This window comes from Brachyistius frenatus, unplaced genomic scaffold, assembly GCF_029030835.1.
Source record: "Brachyistius frenatus isolate BFR_SWC_R1_liver_20210118 unplaced genomic scaffold, ASM2903083v1 Contig_122, whole genome shotgun sequence".
In the NCBI taxonomy this organism is placed as follows: Eukaryota; Metazoa; Chordata; class Actinopteri; family Embiotocidae; genus Brachyistius; species Brachyistius frenatus.
This window is the reverse complement of record NW_027210721.1, coordinates 685,896-702,990: the sequence shown is the minus strand read 5'-3', so window position 1 is coordinate 702,990 and position 17,095 is coordinate 685,896. Positions and strand designations below refer to the sequence as shown.

The 17,095-nt window shown below is 41.2% G+C and overlaps 1 protein-coding gene across 1 annotated transcript; it reads right to left on the bottom strand.

The window, feature by feature from the left end:
* Positions 1–342: 342 nt before the first annotated feature.
* On the bottom strand, positions 343–16,958 carry glis3 (GLIS family zinc finger 3). The gene is made up of 9 exons (XM_069713827.1): positions 16,573–16,958; positions 15,765–15,924; positions 14,546–15,683; positions 8,640–8,801; positions 8,421–8,531; positions 6,783–6,924; positions 6,535–6,607; positions 3,787–3,944; positions 343–2,964 (listed from the first exon to the last, which is right to left on the bottom strand). The coding sequence occupies exons 1-9, from the start codon at positions 16,931–16,933 to the stop codon at positions 2,870–2,872; spliced, it is 2,400 nt and encodes a 799-aa protein (XP_069569928.1). The 5' UTR covers positions 16,934–16,958; the 3' UTR covers positions 343–2,869.
* Positions 16,959–17,095: the final 137 nt, after the last annotated feature.

The window sequence follows — 17,095 nt, the reverse complement described above, 5'->3', positions numbered from 1 at the left end:
AGTCCAGCTTCAAACCGCACATCATTAAAAAAAGAAGCAATTTACTGTACAAACACACCACACATGTCCACCTGCAGTCATTTCAAGGTCGTCGTCCATTTGGATTATTCAGCAAATGTGAAATCCTCCCCCCAAAATCTTTGAAATTAAAAGAGATCTTAATATATCTCACTTGTATGTCCAAACATATTTAAAGGGTAAACAAAGTCTTTCTCGTTCCTCATATTTAGAAGATCTTTCTCCCTAAATAAAAACCCGACTCTTTCAAAGAGGTAAAACTGGTGGAGCAGATGTGGCTGATTCTTAAGACATGAGAAAAGAGAGATGCAGAGTGAGGGCCAATAAAAACGAATTTATTTGATCAAAAAACTCAATTAAGACAAAACCCCTCCCTGATCAAACGGGAGGTGTGGCGGTCAGCGGGCGGTAACCAGCGGTGAGGGTGTGTTGTGTTTGATATGTTGGCACAAAGCAAACAGAGATGCTCCACGTGGCCTGAGAGGGGTTTCATCCATAGGGTGGTCTGTCACCTACAACAGGTAACATCACTATAGTCTACAAAGATGAAGGGCGAGTCTTTTGTTCTCGCTGCGAGTCTTTAAGAGTTAAAACCCTCCCGGTGAATACTCTTCTCTTCATGAACAAGTATATGCTTCCAGAGCAGGTGTTTGTTTGCTGTCCATGTTAACAACCAACGCAGAGCTTTGGAGCCTAAATCAACGTGCCTCCTTTGATTCTCAATCTGGGGATGAACTTTATGACATTTTGGGGGCAAACAGTTGGTTGTTTTAGTTCACCGTTGCTAATTATTTATGATAATATAAACTGTGGCCACATTTCATGCCATTTTATGTGAGAATTAGTGTGTATATTGTGCAAAAGTGGTGGATTAAGTCTATGAAATGAATGAAGTGTAACACATTTACACCGGGCTGCACAAATGCAAAACTTGCAAACTGGAAACGGTGTCCAAACAAAGCCGGTGTTGTTAAGGGGCTTCCTACTGGGCACAAAGCTTAACCAACCACCTATGTCCACTGCGAAGCACTCCTTTTTTTTTTTTTTTTTTTGATTAGCAGTACTAAACAGATGCTTTTTGGAAAAGCTGTTGTTGTTGTTGCTAAGCAACAACTGAAACCCCCATCTGAAGCACGACACTCTTGCTAAAAGAATTATTTTCAAGTAAAAATGTTTGTCCTTTCAATTTGAAACATGAGGAATACACCGCTGTGAAGATTGGAGCCAACTGGACCCGGACAGGTTTTTCATACTCAAACACAGCAGTGGTGGCTTATTTATTCTGGGATTTACATTAGCTTGTTGCCTTCAGCATTTCACCGTAACAAGTTATTTGTATGGCTTTCACATAGCAGTCGCTGCCTTTTAACTTCATCTTGTTTAATGATAAAGATAAAGATAAAGATACTAACTCTGCAGAGAGAAACTGAGTCAAACCATTCAATTAGTTTATTTTGGAATCGTTAATAGCTGCAAAGCGGCTGCTTTTCTTTCTTAGAGTATCAACTAAGTCATTTTTAGAAATCCCCTATTTACACTATTTTTCCACATTGTTTTTGAGAGACACAAATAAATGAGTGAATCAGTGTCTTTGCTCTTGTGTAGTTTATTTAAAAGTTAACACTTCTCCCCTTTCATTTCTATTTTGTAGTGCAGTTTGTGAAACTGACTGCAGTGTCGTGGCCCTCTCATTATGTAAAAGCAAGAGCATGTCTTTGACCTTGTCAATGATCTGCGTGGTAAACTTGAAGATTTAGAAATAGAAAATGAACTGATCGACAAGAAAGTTTAGTGCAACATATTACTGAGAGACGAATGACAAACGAGGGCACAAACAATTGACCTCTTTTTCTTGAGCCATCCCAAATATTTCAGCACCACAGCAATATTTTTGCACGTTAGCACATTCACTACAAATCGTGTCCGTTTTACATCACTGCTGAAGCTTGCTTCAGAATTTCAAAGAGTGGTTTTAGTCTCACGGTCATTTAATAAATGTGGAGACTTCAAATTTGCTTTTGTGTTCCACGGTGGATGTAACGTGTGCATGATCTTTGCACGGTATTACAAATTGGATGGTAACATGTGCACCTCAATCGAATGCTATAAACAACAACTGAAGCTATTATAATAACTGTATTATTTTCTTTATCTCAAGCAGCTTTTGAAGCATCCAAAAGTGCCTTTTCTTAACACCAGTAAATGACCTGAAATGGAGGAAAAGATGTTCAAAAACTGTACAGCATTATGCCTTGTTGTCAGAAAGAAACAACTATAAAGTGAAGGGTAAGTAATTTGCGGTATAAACATACAATAACAAAAACAAAAAAAATCACTGGTCATCAACACACATCTGCCTGAGGATGTAGGCACAGGAGCACATAGCACATCACTATAGTCTAACAACAGGTTATGCATATGAACCTTACAGTGAAATGGTATGGCTGTCTTGTTCCTATAGTTACAAAGCTATGCTTCTAAGAAAATCCTTAACAAATGATCCCTTTGCTTTTATTGCAGTGTTGAATATTGTGAAAAATGTCACCAGAAACTACTTGAAATACTTACTACTTGTTACACTCATGTTACAGGCTGTACAAGAACCGAGGAAGTAAACATTTAAATCCTGTAGGCACAGTCATTACTATACAGTACATTGATTATTAAGGAGAAAGCCAGTCAATTCCTCGATTTCTGTCTGACTGAGGGAGCAGTCTTATCATCTAATATCCTTTTATTTCGCTAAATGAAGTCACAGTGCTGTGGATGTGTTGTTCCCGTTAAACATTAGGTCTAAAAGGAACACGCACACTAAATAGTGCAAAGAAAAGAAACCCACAAGTGAGTAGTGTCATCCCTCTGAATAGATGCAGGAGATGTGGCTCGTGCAGCGGTCCACCACACTGAAGAAATCCCCTCCAAGTAATTCTTGATTAGCAGCAAGTCCTGTGGACACACACACACACACACACACACACACACACACACACACACACACACACACACACACACACACACACACACACACACACACACACACACACACACACACACACACACACACACACACACACACAGAAATACATAGTATTGCACCGTGGGGTTTGTGGAAACCAGTGGCCATAGAGCCTCATCCTACACCACCTGGCTTTAGATTGTATTTTCATCATTTGAAGAGCTGTTTGTGAGCTGCTCACCCCATTGGGATTATTGACTGTTGGAGATAAACTGTCACCAAAGGCATCAGTGTGCATGAGGCGACTCCAGAATATATCATCTTCATTTGTCCTGAGAGCCCTACAGGGTAAATGAGAAAACCTCACCTTTTATCCCTAAGATAAAAACCCCAGCTCGGTTAAAGACTGAAGCGTTCCTCCTTAAATGAGACATTCCAGCAGCATTAGAAATGAAGAACTGTGTTTCTGAGCACCTTGTCAACATCACTGTGGCTGTCAAGTCTGAGGGAAAAATAGGTGATGTCTATTTAAAGATACACGAAGTGGAGCTGCCTGATTCGGTCTAACTCGAAAAACCATCAGCCACCTGCCACACATCATAAAGATATACTGCACGATTAATGTGCATGTGTGGAAATCTGTTCAAACAGATTGTCAAACCACCCACATGTTTGCTAATAGCCTCTTCAGATTTGAAACTTGAACATTTTCTTTCAGGCGTACCTCACCCTTCGGCACAACTGTGTTTACATCTGTGGATCGAGCTTTTGACAAACCGGGAGAATAATGCGATTATAACCTGTGAGCGTACCTGGGCTGTGATCTGCCAGATCAGGAGGCTGGCTGGGCTGCTTCAGATCACAGTTGTTCTGCAGGGAGGCCCCACCGGGAGGATGAGGGAGGCAGGTGGAAGAGCACGACCCACACTGGTCCCCGGGGAAGAGCTGGTGAGGGGAGGCGTCAACAAACCTGAAATATTTCAAACCAGAGTAAATCCTCTGCGGGCGGAAGATAAAGAACAGCATATCATTTTTATTATTAAAAAAACAAAACAGGTACAAACATCCTTGTGCAGCAATGATGAATGAAATTGAGTCGTAATTCAGTTTTAGAGTTATTTTTACGGCGGTATTCTATTTATATGTAATCCATAAAAATGTTAAAACTTAGAAAAAGAATCTTAAATATTTCTCACATATACCCACTGAATGGAATCAAGGATTACAGTATTTCGTTGGGTGTTTTCTACAGGTATTGCCTTTGTTGTGTCCATCCTCTGTCCTGTGTATGTTTCAGTGTCTGGTATTTTCCTTAAGAAATAAATTAAGACATCATATTATACAGTTTGTATAAAGGTACGTGACAAACGTCACCAAATAAAGGGTATTATACTCTCATTTTAAATAACTTAATGTGCATCTCAGAGGCTAAAGAAATCCAAAACATCTAAGCTGAGAAACGGAATCGTCCTTTTGCCATCCTTAAATTTTAGATTTGTATATATTATTAGTAATACAGTATTCTCATGCACACCTACTTCACACAAAGACACAATGTCCACAGCAAATTAAACATGAATCCACATTTAATCCACCATGAGATAATTACAAGTTCAATCAATCTGTGTAAATTTACAAACACTGGTTCCAAGAGCATCTGCATCAGATAAACTGTCATCACTTGCTTGAACACATCTCTTGTTGGATGCCGATGAGACGGGCAGCATCGCTCTTATTTGAAATAACCACTAAAAACAGTGCAGAGAGCTCCCTCTAACTTTTCCATCTTTGCTGCATCCATGTAATGAGGAAAGATTTACTGCTACATGCATTGTGGCTGCTTGCACAGCAGATTTAACCCTTCATTTTCTGCACGGCAGAATTCTGGTCCAACTATGGTGAGACACTGTGCACTTCATTTTGATGTTTGAAGCTTGGTATTCCTTTAAAAATATGTATTGTGCTGCCAATTGCAATAAAATATATAGTTTCTGCACAGGACTTAGAAAACCATCTCATATGTTTCACTTATGGAGTTCATGCAGCTGAATTAAGACCTGTAGCACCTATTGGGGCTTTATGATATATTACACCGTGTACTCAACACCCCCGCAGCACAGAGCATTCAGAGTATTTTCCAACACAATAGTTCAAGTCACTTCGACCAACTTTATTGTAAACCGCTAGCCAGCTTCATGACACTGAACACGTTTTTTTCTTCAACCGCTGGGAATAAGAATGCATGAAACTTATGTTTTAGGTCTTTTTCGATCATTTACGACATTTAAAAAAAATTAGGACACTACTTAATTGATATAACTTACTGAATAAAATATAGTCGTTGTTCACTATAGATGATTCAATTAGTAAATTAAAGTATTATCCAGTGTCCATGGCAGCTGAAAATCCTGCTTTTGGGTTTGGCTGAACGACACTTTGCACGTCTACTTGCCAATAACAAGAACATTCAACAAGCCAAAGTTTGCTGACAATATTCAAGGATTGAGTAGGAGCTGAAAGGAATCAGATAAAAGTGTACCGAAAATGGCAACAAGGATTTTACAATTGATTAAACATCTAAAACGTAATTACGGCGCTCTCTCTTCTCCCTTGGATCTTAAATGTTTTTTTTTTGATTTTATGACTCGTTTATTGAATTCCTTAGCCGTGCTTGTCGGTGGCTATAGCATCCATTAAAACTAGCCGTTGAGACCAATGAGGCAAGGCACGGTCTGCTTTCAAAGGCTGATTGTCTACACAGAGTCCTGCAGTGAATGCTTTGGCCTACTGCTGATATGAGAACAATCAAAGCCAGTGAGGAGCCATGAGCATCTGGCTGCTCAGGACGAAAGAAATCCTTTATCACATGCTTTGAAGTGTATGGATGAAGGGATGTTTTCCTATGGGTTGACAGGGGAAATGTGTTGCTGGCCATTCCCAACCCCAAAAAGCCTCTTCCCAGCCGCAGCATCCACCCACACGGCAAATAAACAAAAAACACAAACAACAATAACACCCCCCAAAAATCCGCAATCCTTTGCAGTCTTTTATCAGGGTACAAAATAGTGCTTTCTTTTAAACTGATTATTCTAATTATGAGCTCATAGTCTTGAATCCATGACAACCAATGTTTAAGTTAATTCTTTCAGTTCGTGAAAAGAGAGGAAAACAAGATTTGTGAAGTATTTAAATCAGTCAGGGTTTAGGCTCTTACGGTGCCAGTGGGAAAACAAAATGAAAAGAAGATATCAGAGCGCTTAGTGAGTAAAGCTAACTGCTCCGACGACTGCACAGTATTTAAACATGAAAAGAACTGTTTTTTTTTTAAAAAAAAAGGTACTGAATATGTATGTTTGCACAAACTGAGTATGCCTTGACTAACGACTTGGTTTTAATGAAATCTAAAAAAAACATCTCGATACAATTTCTTTCACATTATGGACGCATGAACTGAAGAATATAACAGTTTGAATGATTTATATTCTGCCAAAACATGTTTTCTCCAACTCGGATAAACACAAACCTAAATCAGTGATGACAGAACAAAAAATGTCCGGTACCTGTAATTATGTTGTAAGGAGAAGAGCAGAGCCAAGTGAGGGTCGCTGTAGGATTGTGGTCCGTGTGGAGCAGCTGAGGGACGACAGACAGGTCAGGGCGCTCCACCACAGCCTGAATCTAAGCAACTATCATGAATATTACGTGCATATGGTTGAAGGGTGATACGCTTACGTATCTAGTTTTTTTATTTGTTTGTTTATTTTCAATATCAACCACATTAATGCAGAGAGCCAGAGCTCAGACATACCAGAGTATGACTCATGGGAGGCACCGGGAGATGGGTTCAAGTTGTTGTCTCGCCTTGCCAGAGGGGAGAGGCTCGGCTGCAGAGGGTGGATGGTTAAACAGTCTGTCAGCGTGTCCTGGGTCACATCAGCGGTGGATTTCATCTGCAGAAATGACACATCAAACATAAACATAAATTGTAATGAAGATCATAAACACTGATGGGATTCTGGCAGACTTTTCATGTCACTAATATTGCATGTTAGTAAAACTTTAGTTCCATTTACAATTTGTTTTCATGTTTTTGCAATGTGTATGTATGAGTTTTAATCAGTCTAATATTACTAAAACACCTTAAAACCTCACACATCCAACTTCATCATGATGCTTCAATTGACAAGTCACCTTCACCAGTTCTTGTTTTTAAAAGGCATCATAGATCATTAACAGCTGCAAAATTGGAAAGTCAATGTTGGTTCTGCCTGAGCCATTAATTCTCTGCAAAAGCAATATTAAAATCAGTCCAAATGAATGTGGAAACGAATGTGGGGCGTCTGAAATGGGAATGTGGACATACTGCTTCATCTCTCACATTCACTGCTACTTCACTACCAAATAAAGATTAAATATTTACATGGGAAAGTTCTGTTACTGCTATTTTGGCCTGTTTACGACCATCACGCGTATTTGCAGAGAATGCAAGAAAAACCTATAAGACGCTTATGAGACCGCATATTTGTGATCATTTTGCAGTGGAAAATATATATTTCTAATCCCAACGGGAACTTTTCTGATTAAATAAACGTTGAATGAAACAAAACAAATTAAAAAAGCTAATATAACATGCAACCCGTCTTGACACTTACCCACAAAATCACAATTACAGTATTGATTTGAGTTTTAAATAGGTTGAGCGTGTGGGAGACTTTTGTGTCACTTTTTTTTAGTAACAAACGACCGTCTTTATCTGTATCTATGGTGACATAAACCTCAGAGTTAAGAAGAGCTTCGCACACACAAGCAAAAGTAAAACTTTGTAGTGGAGTCGCTCGGTGGAAACTGAAGGAAATAAAAACTGAACAAAGACGCGAAAAACGACATCATTGTTTGTATGTTTGTGTGACCTTGTTCTGTCACTCTTCACCTGTAAGCGCATGTATGAAATTGAGACGCCGCATTGCAAAATATTTCCATCTAACTGCAGGCACACGTAGATGTAAGTTAATGAATGTTAGTGACATTTGTCTATGTACACCGAAGATGCAGAGCAAACAGAGTGGGAAGGAGAGCGCGTCACAGAGAGCATCCTGTCAGCTAATTAGGACAAATTAAAGCACGTTGAAGTGAAATATGTGACATGTGTTAATGTGGCTTGTTTTTGTTCATGATTGTGATGTTGAGGAAGTGAGAGTGTCACCTTGTTGTCTTCACTAGTGAGGTTCAGTGAAGGTGAAAAGTTTTTTATGACATCAAATATCTAATAAAAATAAATGCTTTTAGAAATCCGGTTTAATTTGTCAGTCATTGTTTGTCAATGTTCACTGGTGTAGTGTTTGTAATTATTATTATTCCATATTATTATCGGTTCTAATATTTTCTCAGGAAGAATACTATTTGTAAAAATGTAGAAATTGTTCTTGTGTTGCAGCACTGTACTTGCCTTCTTCCGTAACTGTCGCTCTCGAGTTGAATGGGACTTCATGTGCTTCCTTAAAGAGCTGGGATCGGTGTAACGCTTGGCACAGCCGGGCACCTGGCACGCATACGGCTTCTGTACAACCAAAGACACATCGGCACATATGGAAGCGCACCCTGACGCAAAGCAGTGAAGCACCATTCATAACTGTCACTAAGTGTTTGTGCTGGCGCCGCCACTCACCGTGTCCAGGTGGGTCCGCTGGTGTTTGGCTCTGTCGCTGGAGTTGCTGAAAGCCTTGTGGCATCCTGGGTGCTGACACACATACGGCTTCTCCCCCGTGTGGCTGCGCAGGTGGATCTTCAGATTTTCGAGCCGGGAGAAAGCCTTCTTGCAGCCCTCGAACTGTAAACGAATATAAACACAGATGAGTAGTTTGCCCCAGAGTAGCAGTATTCAATATTTAATCTTAACTCTACTAGCCTCTTTACCCTGATGCTGCTCACACTGTGTACTTAGAGTATCAGCGTGTTCACTGGAATCACCACAGACAAAAGGCTGCTGACCTCAGAGTGTGTGTGGGAAGGAGTGGAAGAAGTATAGAAAGCCTTTTGAATAGAAAAATTACTGTCATTTAGTTTCAGCTGACATTCAAGTGAGCCCTGACTGTTCATTGCTGCTGCCGTGACTGACAGGAGAGCAACTAGAAATCAGCAAAACCCAGACAGAGACAAACATCTGGAAGAGACACGTGGATTTCGGTTTTATGGCAAGTTTGTTGTCTGTTAAGAACTGAAACTTCTGACTGTAACAGACTCTATTATTTCACTTGAATTACTCGATTAACACCAATATACTGTATTGTAATCATCCATTGAAGAATTAATTATGTTGTTAAGCCGTACTTCTTCATAGTTGGATGTTTGGCCAATGTTAGCATGCAATTTTGCAGGAGATAAAGCGAACACAATATTATTTATACCAAATATTGTGTTAAACTTGGATAACTTAGTTGGACACAAACGATACAATCACTTTGTTCCATTAAGATTCTTAAAACCCTTTCAGCAATCTCATGCTTATGCTTGAAAAAAAAAAAATCAAAACCCAATTTAAAAAGCAAGTGAATCTGCAGCACATTGATTACAATCATAATCCTGGTCTCTTCTCAAAAAACAAAGTCTTAGGAATTCACTATTAACAAGTTAAAGATTAGTCTCATAATACTGGACCATATTCAGTGAGGCAGCTGCATGGTGGAAATATAGTTACACATATATATATTTTTGTCTTTTTCATTTACTTTTCTGTCTTGTATGCACTTCTGCCACAAAATAGGGAACTGTTGTCCCATTGATACAGGAATCTTAAAATAATTTACATACATAAAACCATGTGACTGAGTGAGACAAGGGTATTAATGCTATTACACCGTTTAAATATACATTTCATTTCTGTTTTTACACTTCACACAAATATTTGATGGTTGTAGTGTGACCAGCAGGGGTCAGTGTTTATGCACACATGTTTTGTGCTTTCAATCGTCTGTCTTGTATCACCTTGACAGCAGTTGGTAGCTGTCAATTATTAAATAAAACTTTTTTGAAAATTAAAAAAAGAGAAAAAAACTTTTTTTAGAAGAGTATTTAGAAGATTTCATAGAACTGCAGCAGTAAAAATCAGATAAATAAATGACTAATTATTTTACAGTATGTGACAGCATCATCCACAAGGCCTTGCAAATGCTCTGTGTCCGGGGTTTAGGGAAAATACTAATACCACACTAATCCCAGCCGACAAAGCTGCTTCTTTTCGCAGTATCATGCGACCACAGTGACTTCACTGCTAAAATATGTGAATCATCAAAGCTTTTCTTTAATGGGGCCACGACTTTACTCTCCCTCTTCCTGCACGCAGGGGGTTTGGAATTTCCTTACTAATCTTCATGCACAGAACACACAGACCATGTCCGATAATGTTATTCTTCCTCGAAGACCGGATTCCTCACATACCGAAACCTCTCAGTCATCACTGCCAAATCCAAATTAAAATGTTTTTGTCTTATTAGAAATAGTTGCAATTCCTTCTCATCACGACGCAGCTATTTCCTGTCAACATCTATTCAACTTCATAATTTTTCACATCACGTTTATCTAAATTTTATTTTCAGTGAAGCTGCTGTTGTAATTCAATGATATGCCAACCATTTCTTGATTGTTAGGAAAATGCATGACCAGATCTCGATATGATTTCTTAATATTTGGTCAAAGCAAATGAATTAAACTGGAAAAGCAACAAAACAGGAGAGTGGCACTAAATGTTCCATCACAAGCAGTGGAAAAATACACCCATCCTAAATATAGTTAAAAGAAAAGGATTAACAACAGGCGCCTCATTGAGCGCGCTACAAATAAAAGCAGCACAGACAGAGATAAATAGTCTCTCGTAACCAAAGAGGACAGACAAGCGAGAACCAGCACAGCTGAAATCCTGCCAGGCTCTCAGACCATCCAGAGGTGGGTCACTGTGTAACTCTCTCTCGCTCGCTCTCCGTCTCACAAAGCTCTCATAAAGCACACAAGGCTTTTTAGTTTGTCACAAGGGATGTTTGGGCTGAAAAGAAAGCAGTATGGCTCCTCAGTGCAGATGAATGTTACCGCCAGCTTCTGACAGGTCCTGGCAGGGATTCATGCCCTGGCTGAACAATGACAGCTGCAGTCTGTGCCAGCAGACTCTGTCCGCTGCCCAATCTTACTCTGAGGTCAATTCACTCTGGACTCCACTCTTCCCTGTTCCACCAGTGATAGATCGACCCTTTCTGCTTTTTTTGTTTCACTGCCTCCTTCATAGCTACTAAATTTAGATTCTTTAGGTCTTTGTCCCCATTAACTCACAGTGGGACTCCCCAAAGTGGGACAGAACATTTGAGTGTGAACAGACATCAAAATAAATAAATAAATACATAAAATATCATAAAACATTTTAAACAATATGTGTAACAAACTGTCAGAAATTGGTGTCATACCTACATTTTAGGGGAACTTGTCAGACTGGTTTAGAGCTCTGGATCATTTCAGTGTTTCCAATTCCAGTTATCAGACTGGGATTCATTCTTTTGTTATCAGAAACAAGAAAACTGCTGTGGAACAAAATCATCCGCAAACAAAAATTCAAAATAAGAACAGAGCCAGTAATGTGGAATTATATTCCAGCTTCTGAAGCATCATTTTCTGATGCCAAAACCAAGTTAGCGCCGTTCAAACAAGTTTACGGATGGCGCTTAAAATGTTGCCAAACCTGAAATCCCATCAGGCCGGCCTTCAGACAGGCTTGAATTACAAGCTGCTCATGTGGGGACATTTTGTGAATTCGGGAAGAAACTAAGGTTTCATATTCACTTATGTGAAAACACTGATTCTTAACGAAGACTTTCACTGAGATTAAATACATTTTGGCCAAATTAGTCTTGTTGTTTTACTTGGCATCAAATATTTAAGACTCAGTGCAAATAATAAAACATTTAAATGCAATTTACTATGAAGTTAAGGTTGAATTTTTTTGTAATCATTATTCTCAGTGTTGGAGTGGTACAAACTAATAATTCATGAGAACAAGCCGTCTCCATTACCTGAGGCGTCATTCAATCTATGCAAATAACAGTGATATTAAAAAGAAATCATAATTGATCTGCTGCCTCACAATGACTGTGGAAATCTGTCGTTTGGGTTCAAACTTTGCTTCTGAAGCTTAAATCATCGTGACACATGTAAATAGACTGGTGAGTCAAGGATATATTAACAAACTGTTCATCCTTCCACAGATTGTGAGATGACATGTACAAGTCTGGGCCTGCCCTGCATGTTCACTGTGTAACAAAAGCTTCCTCATTGTTCTGCTGCAGGCTGGAACATTTCATATATCATGCATCAGTTTATTCACCTGCCAATCATTCCCTGAGGTAGAACTGGGTTCTGCATCTCGGATGTTAGATTTCTCAAGTAAATATATAAAAAGTACATTTGGCTGCTCGAACTGTTCTGTTTCAGTTTTAAAATGATTTCCTTTGTTTAGACACAACTTTTTAACCTTTCTGTAGAAGGAATCTCATGCCCAGACTAGTGCCCCGCTCCATGAAAATGTTTATGTAAATAGAAAAACAACCTGAACTCTTGACATTATGTTCAGTCTTGACCAGAAAAAAAGTCCACGAAGAATCAAAATGTCTCAATGAAGTGTAGCAGCGATAATTCTAGTGTGTAAATTTAGACTCACTGTGTACAACAACTACCATAACTGTACAACTGCTGTGCCACAAACACAAAAAGTGCGTTAGTTCTGTTTTTTTCCAAAAGGTTGCAACCATGAATCGTTCATCATTGAGCGATTACAAGGAACGCGGACCCATCCAACAACCGCAGCCCCATGGCAACAAACTGCTTCGACTAATAAGTGAGTATTTTGGAGCAAAAGGTCGACTGCAGGTATGCAAGCTGTTAATAATTGACTTGTTGAAAGCAGCTCCATGAAGCATGTTTGGCCGGTGGCCTGTTAATTACTCATCTAAGTCTCAAGTGTTTTCACAGAGCGAGTGAAGAAAAGACAAAGGAGGCATTACAATCCACGCTTAATATCTTGAGATGCTAGCAGATATGGGCAGAAACGTGGGTTTGTCTGACGGCCAATCGGTTCACCACATGGTTCAGATATTTATGGCTTACGGATGATGTATCCTACCGACTTTGGCGACCCTCCATCTTTTCCTCCAGCACCACCAGTAGGTTGACATTTATAACTTCTTATGAAACAAGTCAACAAATATAGGATGGATTGCTATGGAAGTTGATGCAGATTGCCATGTTACCCAGATGGTGAATCCTAATGACCTTGGTGACCCCCCTGACTTGAAGTCTAACTCCACCACAAGGTCAAAGTTTTCCTTCATCCTGTGAAATATCTCAACATCTACTGAGTGGATTCACACAGTTTTTGGTGTCGACAGCCGGCTGCCGAGATGATCTTTTCTACAGACTTCCACGAGCCTCTACCTTTTCCTCCAGAACCTCTGGCCCGTTGTCATTTCTGACTTTTAATAAAATATGTAAACAAGTGCTATTGCGGTGAAATTAGTTTCAGATATTCATTGTGCCCCGAGGATGAATCGATTCCCTGCTGTTGCATCTAACGCCACCATCAGATGTCCACAACATTCAGTAATTTAAAACAAATCTGCAAAGGGAGTGAAACCCCCATCAGCCTCAGCTGTTATTTGTGCTTGGTGTTAATTAAAAAATGTTAGCATGCAATAACACTAACATGATCAAATATTGCAAATATTACAGCGGCCTTACACTGTCACAGGCAGCACGATGTTCATGTTAGCATTTAGAGCAAAGCACCGCAAACAAGCAGCATTAGTCTTGTTTCCACATTTTACACTGAAACTGGGATCACTACATTTTGAAATCTTTCTCATCACATGAAGAATAACAACTGCCAGACTTTAGAGTTGTCATTAAATTGAAACAGATTTAAAAAAAAATAATCGACATTATTTATCTTGGATAAACAAAGCTATTCGTTTGTTCGGCCCATGGATAAACTCCCACTCTCCCAGACCACGGGGCGTCACCTTCCCTGAACGAAAGCCAAGTTTGTCAGACGTTGGCCTGGCAAACCCCCGGCTGCTGACAGGACCAGAAGCTGCTACACGGTGCCATGCCAGATCTAAAGTGCTAGACCTCCTTTGTGCTGATTTAATAACTATATAATTGAGTTCACTCCCATGTCAATTATCACAGAGCTCCGCTAATTACCTCATGGCTGACATTAAGAGGAGAGAGAGGTCATATTTCTGTTGTAAACCCGGAGCACATGAAGACATTCACTCTTAGAAGACTTTCTCTGAAGCAGCCTGACACTTTAAAGGCTTCAACTCGACAGAGTTGAATTCAGTGAGCTCTGATACTCATCATGTTCCTGCATTCACTCACAAATAAGTAAATAAATATTCATCTGATTGAGAGGCAGTTTGCTCTCCACTTATTGTTAGGAAGGGAGCCAGTATACGGGATCTTATTTCGAAGAGGCAGATAAACAAAGAAAGAAAATAAAGTATTCAATTCAGTTGCATGACAACAGAAGAGGTGTACCGAGCACTTGTTGGGTTTCTCTCCTGAGTGGACCCTCATGTGGATAAGCAGCTTGTAACGGGCATTGAAGGGCTTGAAGTTGCGCGGACAGCCCTCCCAATAACACGTGAAATCTTCAGCCTTCCGTTGGTCCACATGCAGTTTTTCTATGTGCCTTACCAGCTCCTCCTTTTGGTCATAGTATGCACTGCAGTCCAACCACCTGCAGCAGTGGGCCCCGTAGTCCTCCAACTCTCCCTCCTCTTCCTCCAGCATTGGGATCTGGGGTAAAAAGCTGACCCCGTGCCTGAGAGGAGCCACGGGGGCTTGTGTGACAGGATCCTGAGGAGGGGGCCCTATTTTGCAGTGATGTCTGGAGAGGTGGATGTGTGAGTGGTAGGGTGGTGGAGGCCCATGTGGAGTAGCAGCTTCTTGGACAGCAGTCAACAGAGCTGGCTCTAACTGTAGAGGTGGCAGCATATTGTTGGTGGTTTGGCTGCAGCCGTCTGAAGTCTTCTCCAGCGCCCCTCCTTCATCTGGAAGACACTGCTGCTCCACCACCATGTTAGCCATCTGGCTCTCCAGACCGCCTCCCTCTTCAAGCATCTGCATACGGCCACACTCTGACTGTGGGGCCAGAGCTTGTGAAGAGCTCGGCGTGCTGTAGAGATGGTTGTGGGGGATGCAGCGGCCTCTCACACCCAGGAAGTGTCCGTAGCTCTCAGACTGAACAGGTGAGATGGTGGGGTGGGAGGCCGGAGAGCTACGGCAGCCATTGATATAAGCCACAAGCGAGGTAGGCGAGGTGCGTATAATGGAGTTGAAATCAATGCCCATGACGTCTGACAGAGGCGACATGGAGAGAGCTCTCTTCTTAGCGTGGGATTGTCTGGGGCTTCCCACCTCACCTGCAAAGAGGTACGAGGGCAGGGAGGCGGAGGTGCTCGTGCCGCCTGATATGGTCGTGCCGGACATGGCCGTGCCAGGGGACAGGCTGAGCTGCTCGCCGCCCTCGCCGGCCTGGGTAGAGCACTGAGGTAGTCCCAGGGGAGGAAGCACACGGTAACCATATGGCCAGTCGTGTCTGCCGCTAAACACTGACTGCGTTTCAAACAGACTGAGGGTAGTGGATGCCAGCGATTCTCTGGACAGTACGCACCTGAAAAAGATTGTTGTTAATCACTTTAGTAACCATTTGTTTATGAGCTCATCATTACATAGTATTACTAATATTGCTCACCTGGCATCAGTGTGAGGAATCAGCACGCTATGACACTGTGATGGAGGATGAGGAGCTGCAGGCCCTGCGGTGACAACAGTCATGGGACTACTGGTCACTGTTAGGTTAACAGCAGCTGCCCGATCGAATCCACCCACGGCAGGATCGGACGCAGAGCAATCTGTTGGGCACAAGCCCAGAACTCAATAAATAAAATATCCACATGGGACATACTTTATTCTAGTACATATTGCAGGTCAGCAGCGGAGCACAGCAACATTTTTCATCCACATTCAACAAACCTCCTCAAATTAGTTTAAAGTCTTAAAATAATATTACACAACTATCTGGAAAAGTCACCAACAAATTCAAATCCAACTCAGGTGCAGCACCTGTAGTCGGCTTTGACTGAGAGTAGTTTCACTCCCCAACCTGAGCGGGCCAGACAAACTCTCTGCTCTGTTAATCACTAATCAGTGTTTCATATCCTTCCTTTCTGGAGAAAACATTCAGGGACAAGCTTTATGCCTGGTAAATTATCAATAAACAAGAGAACAGGAGGTCTGGCAGGAGGACAGTGAGGCTGTGAAGACACTTTAGGGCCAGCTGAGGGATGCAGAGGAGTAAATCACATCTGTGAAGAAGTGAAGAACTTTATCCACAACGTCACTTTTTCAGACATGTTGTTTTATGGGATGTGTCCCCTGATGTCTCAGTTAAAATATAGACAGGTTGTGTGTTGAGCAGATCAAAGCGCTGACGTGGAGATTAAAGTTTCACACACCTTGGTTTGTTAGGTAGCTTTAACCTTTGACGAGTGTGTTCTCACCTTCGGAGCAGAGTCCTGCCTGTATGGTGGCTGCAGCTGTTGAGTTTGGAGGATGCTGAGCTGGCGGTTGCTGATGTGCAGATGCAGTCGGCTCGGTTCGATGTTTTCCGGTGGTCAGCACCTGTCTGCGGAGGCTCAGCGTTGGCAGGACAACATTGCTTCCGCTCTGTTTCCCAGAGGCTAAGGAATGCATGATCCCTCTTTTCGCTTTCTCCATTCTCCCCGAGGATGGACTCAGATTGGTCCGTTGTGTGGAAGACATGGACATCCTGATGGACGGGGCCTGGTGCTCTCTGATCATGCTTAGCGAGGGGGACACGCTGCAGGGAGACACCAGGAGCTGACAACCTTTTCCACTCATGGTTGATTCCCAAGAAGGTCTGTGCTCATGAGGAAGCTGATTCGAGTAGTTGTGTTTTGTAAATTTGTCTTTATGCAGATGGCAGTAATCCAAGACTCATACCTGGGAACAAATCCAAACACAGCAACACAGAAAATATGTTTTTCAAATATTCAAATATGG